The sequence below is a fragment of the Ranitomeya variabilis genome, chromosome 3, assembly GCF_051348905.1.
Source record: "Ranitomeya variabilis isolate aRanVar5 chromosome 3, aRanVar5.hap1, whole genome shotgun sequence".
NCBI classification, from domain to species: domain Eukaryota; kingdom Metazoa; phylum Chordata; class Amphibia; order Anura; family Dendrobatidae; genus Ranitomeya; species Ranitomeya variabilis.
The window spans coordinates 212,161,200-212,174,139 of record NC_135234.1 but is presented as its reverse complement, the minus strand read 5'-3'; the positions used below and the strand labels follow the sequence as shown (position 1 = coordinate 212,174,139).

General features: G+C 39.8%; 1 protein-coding gene across 3 annotated transcripts in view; it reads right to left on the bottom strand.

Moving 5' to 3' along the window:
* Nucleotides 1–12,940, bottom strand: part of SLC60A1 (solute carrier family 60 member 1) — a 244,645-nt gene that overhangs the window by 132,537 nt on the left and 99,168 nt on the right. For all 3 annotated transcript variants that reach the window (XM_077295124.1, XM_077295122.1, XM_077295123.1), the window contains 3 exons: nucleotides 10,469–10,667; nucleotides 6,473–6,712; nucleotides 217–394 (listed from right to left, as the gene is read on the bottom strand). In XM_077295124.1, the coding sequence (XP_077151239.1) occupies nucleotides 217–394; nucleotides 6,473–6,712; nucleotides 10,469–10,667 (617 nt within the window). The remainder of the gene's footprint in view (nucleotides 1–216; nucleotides 395–6,472; nucleotides 6,713–10,468; nucleotides 10,668–12,940) is intronic.

Genomic DNA, 12,940 nt, shown 5'->3' with positions numbered 1-12,940 from the left:
CATTTCTCTGGAGTGTCCCAAGGGCTGTTTTTCAGCATGCTTATGCTACTAATTTTGTTTCCATTTTTTCAGCATTTGCATATCATTAACATGTGTATCCATCCTGTGATTTCAATAATTGAATGATGAGGAGTGTATGTACCACAGATGGAGAATACTATTTGCTTTCAATGAACAGTAACCAATGGAATTACATCTACTTGAAGAATCTCTTACCTTCTTCGTGTCTATATTTTTCTTGTGTTTCTGATTTTTTCTCAACTTCTATCTCAGTCTCCATCTGAGTCTCCATTGCTAGCTCATCTGCAGACAGTAGTGATGGACGCCTCCTATTACATCCAGGCACCATGCTTTTTTTGTACATTAACAGAAAAACTGCAATAGGCACAGGTAGCTGCAGGAAAATGAAAGAAAAAAACATTCCTGGGTCTAGTAGTCACTGATAAAGAATCTATGCCAACTTGTGTACAGATTATTACATTAACAATAAAAAAGATACTGTAAATACATGAAATACAGATTAGCCATATTATTAATACCCCTTGCTAATATTGTGTAAGTGCACCTCTTGCCACCCACTGAGGCTAGGACATTATCGACAGATAAAGTCATGCAATTTTAGGTAGTAAAATGAGGCTTCTGTGGATTGGACTTGATTTTCCAGCAAATCAGCAAATCACACATATGCCCAATCAGATTAAAAGCTGGTGGGGAATATGAAGATCAAGTGGTATTGAACTCTTTTTCATGTTCTTTAAACCCTTCCTAAATATTTTTGGCAGTCTTGCAGGATACGCTATCCTGCTGAAAAAGGCCACTTCCATTGGGGAATAGTATTGCCATAAAGGTGGACATGTGGTCTACAACAATGTTTTTAGGTGGTTGGCAGGTGTCAAAGTAAAATCCACACAGCAGAACCCAAAGTTACCCCCAAGAGCAACACACTGCCTCTGCCAGCTTGGCTTTTTCCCATACTGCAGCTGGCCATGTGATTTATCATACAAGACCATCTTCCATTGCTCCATAGTGCAATTAGGATTTTCGCATTGTAGACACTAGAAAGCACAATTCAACATGAGCACTATGACTAGTCTGCGACTACGAATTGTATGTTATTACCTTTTTCTATCATAGCACATTGTAATATATCTATTGTAATATGATTGTGATGTGATATTAATGATTTCTGAAATTGATTTCTGTCCTCTTTTTTTCTCTCCAAGACACTCAACTAAGATCCAGATTGATTTGATTTCATTTTAGATTAATTTGATTCAATTTGAGCTTAGTGTAGTGTAGAAGAGAGTAAAACATTCAAGCTGCTAATCTAAAAACTTTGATTTTTTTTTAGATTAAAATAAGTTGCAGACATATTTAATTTGACATAATACATACAGTGTGCAAAAATATTACAAAGGTGCCCATAGCCTTCAACCTTTTTAGCAATTAGTACTACAGTAGCTTTTCTGAGGGAAAACCCCAGGTGGACTAGCCTTCATTCTGCACATGCATCGATTAACCTGGGACATCCTTAACCCTGTCAGCGGTTCTTTGGCTCATTAAACAACTTTTGGTACATACTATCCACTGTATACTGGAAGCGCCATACAAGATCTGCCATTTTGTAGATGCTTGGACCCAGTCATCTAGCCATCACAAATTTCCCCTTGTAAAAGTAACTTCCTTATGTTTGCCAATTTTTCCAGGTTTTAGCTTGAGAAGAACTCAAGCCCCGATTCATGAAGAGTGGAGTATGCAAAAATAAGATGCACTGATTTCATTAAAAGGCTCATGTTACTTAATGAATGCTGAATTCACCACCTTATCAGTGGCATGCAGGGCTGCCATCAGGGCATTAATTCCCTTATTGTTGTATGGAGCCTGGTGAGCAGAAGCACAAGAGAGGGGGCCCAGACCCGACCCAGTCCAGGCCCCCTTCCTCTTGTATTTCTGCTTATTGGGTCCCAGACTATAATAATGTACTGTGTGCCAGCACGACAACAGCGCACATCTTGGCGCAGGGAGCCTTCCTTGGAGCTCTGCGGAACAGCTGTGCAGCTCCAAGGGAGTCCCTCAGCCTATTCTATGACGGTGCGTATGCAATGACGTCATCGTGTACGCGCCGGTATGTACGTGCGCCGATCGCCAGGAGGACACCATAAGTGGAGCTACGTCTGCGGGGGATTGTATGAAAGTTAAGCATGATTTTTATTTTATAAAATTAATTAAATGTACTTGGAGGGAGCAAATGATGATGTATTGATGGTAGAGGAAAGGGGACAGAGAATAATGATGTATTGTGGTGGGGACAGCAAATGATGGATTGAGGGTGAGGGATGGGGGATAGCAAATAAAGATGAATTGGGTTGGGGGACAGCAAATGATAAATTGATGGTGGGGACATGGGACAGCAAATGATGAATAGAGGGTAGGGGATGGTAGACAGAAAATGATGAATTGATGGTGGGATACAGCAAATGATCATTTGAGGGTAGTGGACAGGAAATTAATACAATTAATTAACAGAAAATGATTAATCGAGGGTGGGGGCGGGGAACAGTAAATAATGAATGGAGAGTGGGAGACAGCAAATGATGAATAGAGGATGGGGATGGGGAACAGAAAATGAAGAATTGATGGTGGAAACGAGGGACAGCAAATGATGAATTAAGAGTGGGGGTGGGGAGAGCAAATAATGATGAATTGATGGTGCGATACAGCAAATGGTAATGAACTGAGGGTGGAGGAGAGCAAACAACAATGAATTTAGGGTGGGGGTGGGGAGAGCAAATAATGATGAATTGAGGGTGGGGTACAGCAAATTATGATGAATTGAGGTTGAGTGGGAGAGCAAGTGATGACGAATTGAGAATGGGGGATGGGGGACAGCAAATTATAATGAATTGAAGGTGGTGGTGGGAGTGAGAGAGATGACATGACATGATTAATTGTGGCGGTGGTGGGCATGTAAATATAATGAATCAGGGGAGCGAGAGGTACAGAGTGTGGGGGCATTGAGGATGCAGGAGTGTGACTGGTAATGAATTGGGGGAAAAAAACGACAGGTTCTAATTAATTTATATATTTATTGGGTGGGAAAGTGGCTATTTATAGTTAATGAGAGCACAGTGGTGGATTGCAGTTTATACATGAGGTGGCTTGCAGAATAACTAATTATATATTAATGGGTGGTGCACGTCTAAATTCAGCTGTGTAGTGTAGAGGTTGTGGAAAAAGTTGAGAACATGCTCTGGAAGTGGTGCTCTAGATAACTGTTAAAAAAAAAGCGAAGATGAAGGATGTTAACTAGAGATGTCACCTGTAAGTCAGTGTGTTACCTGTACACTTATTCTATACAATGTATACAATTTACAGACCTCCTGAATATAATGTCACTGGTGATCACTGTACTGTCTGTACACTGACACTATTTAAAGAGCGCCTATATAAAATGTCACTGGTGATCCCTGTATTACTTGTACACTATATACTGTAGTATATACAGAGCTCCTGTGTATAATGTCACATGTGATCCCTGTACACTATACACTATATGCAGAGCTCTTGTGTATAATGTCACTGGTGATCACTGTATTACCTGTAAACTGACACTACATACAGAGCTCCTATGTATAATGTCACAGGTGATCACTGTATTACCTGTACACTATACACTATATAGAGAGCTCCTGTGTATAATGTGATCAGTGATTACTGTATTACCTATACACCTGTACAAAATACACTATATACAGAGATCCGGTGTATAATGGCACTTATGGTAATATTAGTATTGTGCTTTTTATTAATGATAAGTATTGTGTGGGGGCAATATATGGTCTGGTCATGATATGGCGGTATTTGTTCCTTGTATATGGTATTATTCGGTTACTATGTGGTGGTAATATGTGGTCTTGTCATGGTGTGGTGGTATTTGTCCCTTGTATGTGGTCTTATTTGTTCACTACGTGGTGGTAATATGTGGTTCGGCCATAGTGTGATGGTATTTGTTCCTTGTATGTGGTATTACTGGTCATTTAAACATTTATGACACACATACCCTTAAAGAAAAATAAAATTTAAAAAAATACCTAAAAAGAGTACTGGATATTATAAGAAATGTGTAATAGGTTAGAGAAGAGTAGGGCCCGGCCAAAAGAGTCTACGTTGTTGTGGTGGCAGCCCTTAGAAAATCTTTTGACCAAAACAAAAGCTAATGGCTATGTATGTGATATGCTGTGCAATGGAAACTGTTAATGTGTTATTGGTTCGGACGTGGTGCAAAAGTGAAGTTTTTCCAAGAGTGGGAAGTGGGACTATGAAAGGTTCGAGGCGTGGAGGAGGAGCTGAGGTGAAGACTGGGCAGAGTCTCAAGGGGGCTGTTGTGAATTCTGTTGTGGGTTCTGCTCTTAGGCTCCCTCCGGTGGTTATAAGTGGTAGTGCTGCTGTTTGTCCTTCACAACAGTCATCAGCTGCTTCCACTTTGGACGGGGCTATTTAGTCTGGCTCCTTCCTTTACTGAGTGCCAGTTGTCCATTGTTTTCTAGGGATCCACATCTCTGCTTGGTTTCTCCTTCTGGATTGTCCAAATCATCAAAGATAAGTCCTGGCTCTGTTTTTGCAGTCCACCTGCTGTGGACTTAATAAGTTCTGTGAATTGCTATGTTTTTTCTTGTCCAGCTTTGTCTGTGTTAAGATTTATTCAGCCAAGTTGGAAGCTCTGGAGTCACAGAGTTACCCTCCATGCCTTTAGTTAGGTGTGGAGATTTTTGTATTCTCTGTGGTGGATTTTGTAGTATTTTTTATACTGACCGCACAGTACTCTGTCCTGTCTCTTCTTTCTAGGTAGCGTGGCCTCCTTTGCTAAATTCTGTTTTCAGTCTGCGTTTGTAACTTCTCTCTCCTCTCACAGTCAATATTTGTGGGGGGCTGCCTTTCCTTTGGGAATTTTCTCTGAGGCAAGATAGTATTCCTGTTTCTTTCTTTAGGTGTAATTAGTCCTCCGGCCGTGACGAGGTGTCTAGGGAGTGACAGGAACATCCCACGGCTACTTCTAGTTGATGTGTTAAGTTCAGGGTCTGCGGTCAGTATAGAGGCCACCTACTCCAGAGCTCGTCCATGCTGCTCCTAGGCCACCAGTTCATAACAGTACAACTGGACAACAATGAGTTAACCGCATTTCAAAAGAAGGGAAAGAAAGTGCTGAGCCATTTTTTTTTCTGTACTCTGTTGTGTTTTTTTTCCCCTCTTCACTTCTGGGTGGCTCAGGAGTTAGGCGTTGATATGGATGTTCAGGGACTTGCTTCTCGGGTGGATCAACTTGCTGCTAGAGTACAGGGTATTTCTGATTATATCGTGCAGACTCCTGTTTTAGAGCCTAGAATTCCTACCCCCGATCTGTTCTTCGGGGACAGGTCCAAATTTTTGAGCTTTAAAAATAACTGTAAACTGTTTTTTGCTCTTAAGCCCCGTTCCTCTGGTGATCCCATCCAGCAGGTAAAAATTGTCATTTCTCTGTTGCGTGGTGACCCGCAGGATTGGGCATTTTCCCTGGAATCTGGGAATCCGGCCTTGCTTAATGTAGACACCTTTTTTCAGGCGCTTGGGTTATTGTATGATGAACCTAACTCTGTAGAGCATGCTTAGAAAACACTTTTGGCCCTGTGTCAAGGTCAAGAAGCGGCAGAGTCATATTGCCAGAAATTCAGAAAATGGTCTGTGCTTACTAAGTGGAATGAGGAGGCTTTGGCGGCAATTTTCAGAAAGGGTCTTTCTGAATCTGTTAAAGATGTTATGGTGGGGTTCCCCACGCCTGCAGGTCTGAGTGATTCTATGTCTCTGGCCATTGAAATTGATCGGCGCTTGCGTGAGCGCAGAGTTGTGCACACTATGGCGTTGTCTTCCGAGTGGAGTCCTGAGCCTATGCAGTGTGATAGGATTGTGTCTAGAGCGGATCGACAAGGATTCAGACGTCAGAATGGGTTGTGCTTTTACTGCGGTGATTCTGCTCATGTTATTTCTGAAATATTGCCAGTATGGGGCCCTGAAATTCTTGGTGGCAGCCCTGGTGGCATGTGCCTCATGAGAAATGTTACAGCAGTCAAGGCTTGGAGTAACATTTATGGCATAAGAAATGGAAACACTTGAATTTGAGCGGGTATGGCTAAACTCCGCCCAAACGTGGTTCCTATCCAGCTCTTCCTATTTTGGAGGAGCTGCTTGAGACTGTCTTGAAAACGCCAAAAGTCACAATATTTTGCACAACTTATGCGACTGTTCAGTGTTTTAAGGCAGTCTTCTGATGTAAGTTCATTGATGTATTAACCCCTCAACGTTTACTAGTTGCCTAATTTGTATTTACAGATGCCATAATGAGATAAATAGTGCTGTTTCTTTTACCTGTCAGTGGTTTTAATGGTATGATTGATCAGCGTATGTGTATTTACAAGAAGAACCACAATAAAGAACTCACATTGATTGCAGCCATGATCCAAAAGGCATAAGAGACATTTGTCAATACAGGTCCATCAAGAGGAAGGACATAGTGAGATACATTGCCTGGATGATGTGGAACAATTGAATTCCTGATGTGCTCAAGGTTGCTGCTCCCATTCTGTGTGGCATTTGATTGTATACAGTTGGTGTCAGAAAGAAAAGGGTCCGCTATTAATGGACTCAGCAGAGCTCCAAAACCAACAAAGAAGTGAAGTACCTGGGGAAAAAAGCAGAGGTTCTCTGTCCTGTCATTATTTATTCATATTTCTACTTATTGTGTAAAACAGACAAAATCTAGCCAAGAACTACAACATTTATCATATCTGTTATTTTATGGAATGATTTTCGAGCGATGTAATTTTTGTGATCTTTCTCATGTACACCCTATTTTATTCAACTGATCCAGGCAAGTCCAGCTTCTGCTACCAATATACACAGACTTACTGGTCCTAATGAGCGGGTGCTTCTCCTATCCTCACTATTGTTGTCATCGCTGGGAAATTCATTCGGTAATGGATTTCCCTTACTGTGCCTGCTGCAGGAAAATTAAATATTACATGCTTGTTTTTATGCTCCTGATGAGCAGGTCTGTGATTTATAAAGTGGAATTTTGAAAGAAAGACCACTTCTATGATGTGTACATGTGACTCAACCTCTTTAAACCGTTAGCCCACCATACTAATATATCCACAGGATAAAAAGTTGCTGATTGCTGGGGGTCCAAACGCAAGCTCCACCACAATTATGAGAATGAGTCTCTGCATACATTTCACAGTTGTCATTACATATAAAGTTGTACTACCATTCAAAAACTTGTATCATATCTGGTCCCTTAGAATTCTGTATCTTACCATAATTCTGAACGACAAATTATCATGAATTCATAGTCACTCCTTTCAAACCCCAAAAAATTACAATTCACAATTTTAAGTTACTTTTACTCACAGTGCGTCTTGGCATGCTTTCCACCAGTCTTTCACACTGCTTTTCGGTGACCTTATGCCACCCCTGGTACAAAAATGTAAGCAGTTCTTCTTTGTTTGATGGCTTGTGACTATCCATCTTCCTCTTGATTACATTCTAGAGGTTTTCAATGGGGTTCAGGTCTGGAGATTGGACTGGCCATGACAGGGATTTGATGTGGTGGTCCTTCATCCACACCTTGATTGACCTAGCTGTGTGGCATGGCGCATTGTCCTGCTGGAAAACCCAGTCATCAGAGTTGGAGAACACTGCCTGAGCTTAAGGAATCAACTGTTTTTCCAGGATAACCTTGTATGCATCTTGATTCATATGTCCTCTGTAAAGATTAACCTGCCCAATTCCAACCTTGCTGAAGCATCCCCAGATAAACATCTGGTTGTCTAATGGTTAGACGGAGACCTGGAGAGGCGTACAAGCATTATATTGTAGGTATATATTATTGGTGAATGTACGCCATATATTTCTATTGGTATATATGTGTATTCATATTTACTTTGTCAATGTTTCTTGATTTCTCTTTACCCAGATGTTGATATTCCTTGTATAACTTCTGTATACAAGATCGGATATTCTCCTCTGTCATGACAGGGATACTTGCTTTCTTCCACACTTCCTTTAGTTTAATACTTGTGGATTTAGCAGCACACGAGAGTGTTTCTTTCATTTACTTGTGATGGTAAATAAAAACTAAAAGCACGTGTTCCTTGGAAGGGAGTTGAGCTCCCAAAAATTCACCACCAGGCACCTTTTCAAGTAACCAAATTCCCTTTCTAGTACTCTTTTTCAGTTAAACTACCCGCAAAACATAATAGAAACACAACATACACATTAGTGTGATGTTGATGATACATTTTCATGAATTTCGGTACTTTCAGATAAAAGTGATCAAAGTGTGCAACCTCTAAATATTAATTGATTTCGCTAAAAATTTTTACATGGATCTTTTAGATGACTTAGACCAAGGATTCAAGCAAAGTCATATGAAAATCATAACTTCGGAAAAATGAAACACCCTAATATACACGCATATATAAGTTCAATATTATGAGTCAGACATATACAAATCCCTACTATTATAAGGATGTCTTAAGTACTCTTGTGAGAAAGCAAATGCTAAACACGTGTTGGGACACTCCCCAGGGAACACTGATCTGCACATGCACCTTAAATATGAGTCAGCTATGTCCACAGTGGAATAGGCATTGATTTAATAAGCCTACACAAGTCACCTACTATTATGAGCATGTCTCAAGTACTTCCATATCCTACTGATATACTTATCCAAAAGAAAGAATGACATATATAGGAGTAACCCTTGACTCTGGCTTGCCCTTCAAACCGCACATCCAAGCTCTCGCAACCTCATGTCGCCTCAAGCTCAAAAATATTTCCAGGATCCGTCCTTTCCTTAACCCTCACTCTACCAAAATGCTTGTGCATGCCCTAATCATCTCCCACCTTGACTACTGCAACATCCTCCTCTGTGGCCTACCTTCTAACACTCTCGCATCCCTCCAGTCCGTCCTTAACTCTGTTGCCCGACTAATTAATCTCTCTTCTTGCAAATCCCTTCACTGGCTCCCAATTTCCCAGTGTATCAAGTTTAAACTACTAACACTCACCTACAAAGCCATCCGTAACCTTTCTCCTCCGTATATTTCCGAAATAATTTTCTAATATCTTCCCTCACGTAATCTCCGGTCCTCCCAAGACCTCCTTCTCTCCTCCACGCTTATTCGCTCCTCACCCAACCGCTTCCAAGATTTCTCCCGAATATCCCCCATCCTCTGGAATTCTGTGCCCCAACACGTCCAGTTATCCACCACATTTGGATCCTTCAAACGCAACCTGAAAACCCATTTCTTCAAAAAAGCTTACAACCTGCAATGACCTCACGGCCAAATCAACACCATTGGAGCAACTGCAACCCTCGACCTACTGTCTCCTTCCCCATAATCCTGTAGAATGTAAGCCCGCAAGGGCAGGGTCCTCTTCCCTCTGTACCAGTCTATAATTGTTAGTTTGCTTATTGTAAGTGATATTTGTATTTTGATGTAACCCGTCTCATGTACAGCACCATGGAATCAAAGGTGCTATATAAATAAATAATAATAATATAGGTGACTCGAGGGCTTATTAAATCAATGCCTATTCCACTGTGGACATAGCTGACTCATACTTAAGGTGCATGTGCAGATCAATGTTCCCTGGGGAGCGTCCCAACACGTGTTTAGCATTTGCTTTCTCACAGGAGTACTTAAGACATGCTTATAATAATAGGGATTTGTATATGTCTGACTCATAATATTGAACTTATATATGCTTGTATATGCTTAAATAAATCCTCTGTATTGTGACACAGCCCAATCATTGTGACTGTTCCCCAGGTGACACTTGTTTCCTTCTTGATGTACACCTTGTATATATATATATATTTTTTTTATGATTGATTTTTGCTAATAAAAATATTTGTTCATATTTATGAAGTCAGCAGCACTCCATTCTATATGATACCGGAGTTTCTTCATTTATTGTTCAGCTGATACATTCAGATAGGAGTAGTCACATGATGCAATTATTTTCTACCTATCTATGTATTTTTTTCTTTGGAATTTTCTTAACATTAAAATCACAGATAATTGTAACTATAGTCATCATTGCAGTTGGGCTCCTATAAACATTGGAGTTAATAGTAATATAATGTTTCAGACTTCTCTCTTTCATTGTTCTTATTTCTGAGTCAACAAAGGTGTCCATGGAGATCTGTAGCCCACAACGTTTTGTTATATTGTGGAGATAAATCACATGCATTGTTTTAGCTGCATTTTTTAGACCTTGGAATGAGGGGTGGGTCTTTGAGCTATGAAAATCACAAAACTACTGTATAAACACAATATATACAATATGATTACAAGTAATGGAATATTACTATTTCTGGCAATGCATTAAATGTCTCCACATCTCTATGGAATTTCCACGTATTTCTTACCTGTAAGAAAACTGCTGAGTCCTGCTGATAGATTTTCACAAGCTGCATGTTGGAGATGGTATCAATGTTGCCCATTGCTAGTCCAGCCACTGCCATAACCATTGCAAGAACACCAACATGATCGCAAAATGGAATGATGGCGAATACCAGTGAGATGGTCAGTGAACATATCAACAAAATGAACAAACACAGCTTCAATCTGTGGATAGCAAAGTAATAAGATCAGCAAGAAGAAACAACATGGGTACACTATGCATACCCTGTAGATTCTTTATAACGTGTCCTATGCCAGATTCCCATTGATTTAACAGAACAGAAAAATGATTGTTAGTAGAATATGTGTAAGGACATCACAATAATAAAATAGGGTGCAAGCTATAACAATTTCAACATATGCACTTCACAGTTTACACTTTTGTCACATTTAAGGTGCCCATACACATGTGACAGAAATTGTCTGGGCGCCAGTTTGTCCTCTAGGAAAATGGTTCAAAATTGTTTCCATAAAATATCTCATTCTGTATGAACAAACAAAGCAGGTAAGTATATACCGTACTTCACACTTAGTAGTTTTCATGTATAAAGGGGGCCTACCCAGTATAGAAGCTAGGAAACGGATTAGAAACCATTATCCTTATTAATTACCCTAGATCATAAAAAGGCACCAACACTAAAACCTTCATTGAAACCAGAGGGACTCCGTGAGTTAAGTTTATATATCAATCTTTCCCATTCCTGCAAAAGAATCTTATCAATATTGTCTTTCCTAGGACTCAGGTGTATTTTTTGTGCCCCAAAATGTTAAATCCAGTGAATTTTTGGATGGATTTTCCTCACATGACAAGAAAGGTGAGTATCAGTCTAAGTATTGATAGAACTAAATAAAGTGTTTGGAAATCCTCCTTCAAACTCCTGGATTGATTTACCAACATAGAATTTCAAAAATGGGTACATTGGTATGAAATTCATTTTTACTAAAAAATATTTGCAAAAGGTACAGTCAGCACACGGATGAAAGCCCCTCCGCATTGCATTAAGCAAGCTTGCCCTATTAGCTTTCTTTTTTTTTTTTTTGGGGGGGGGGGGGGGGTTAAAGTGACTATGTGTCAAAAGAATCCTCACATTTTTTTTTTATCCCCACTTCGAAAATGTAATTTCCGGACATTCACTACCAACCTCCCTTACATAGGGATCTGCCATCAAAAAGGGCCAGTTCTTTTTAACAATCTTATATACTGTTGTCACGTAATTGTCAAAAGTGCCAATACATCTTATTCTAGTATTGCTTGGTCATATCCAAAAAGTGAATCTCGATTTGTTGTTTTAGCTCTACTAAATGCTCTATATAACAGTTATTTAGGGTATCCCCTTGTTGTACAATCTTTGAAAGGTTCTGATTCTCCTTAAATAAGGAAGCCTCCTCAGAGTAGTTCTGTTTGGCTCAAATGTATTGGCCTACTGGAATCCCTGCCTTTAATGCTGATGGGTTCCAGCCTTTCCAATGCAGGTGGTTGTTGGTGGACATCGGTTTTCTATACATGTCGGTATACAATATACAAAATTAGAACTCAGCCACATATAAATCCAAAACTGGATACAACAGAAACTCCCCAGCAATATGTATAATCCGAAAAAAGGAGTCATAGAGTTGTCTTTAAGGGTACAAAAAATTGACATGTTTATTTAACACCCATACATATAGGCAATGCTAATAGTAAAATGTACATACAAAATCATAACATGATAATACTGTGAATAATGGAAACAGGTAGATAAAATCCACAGGTCGTACCTAAAATGTACGCCTTGAGAGTCCGGGTAAATACAATGAGTAAGTGGCAATACCCACTTACAGATCCCACCCACAGTACATGTGAAATAAGGGGTTAACTGTCAGCCCCCCGAAGAAGCCTACGCGAAACGCGCGTAGGGGCTGGCGTTTCCACAGGTTCATACCACGTCAAACATGGGTGAGGTCCGGTCTCTTACTAACTGTTAACCCCTTATTTCACATGTACTGTGGGTGGGATCTGTAAGTGGGTATTGCCACTTACTCATTGTATTTACCCGGACTCTCAAGGCGTACATTTTAGGTACGACCTGTGGATTTTATCTACCTGTTTCCATTATTCACAGTATTATCATGTTATGATTTTGTATGTACATTTTACTATTAGCATTGCCTATATGTATGGGTGTTAAATAAACATGTCAATTTTTTGTACCCTTAAAGACAACTCTATGACTCCTTTTTTCGGATTATACATGTCGGTATACAAGCATCAAATATGCTCAAGGACAGATAAGAGGTTTTTAGAAAAATTGGCTCACAAGAAAAATACATACCTTAAAATAACCTTTTATTTCAATTCATTAAAAATCAAACACAGCAAACAAACGAACTAATGTTGTCTATCCAGACCACCAAGTGGTCAAAATAATGAACTAACCATGCAATCATATGTACCCTAT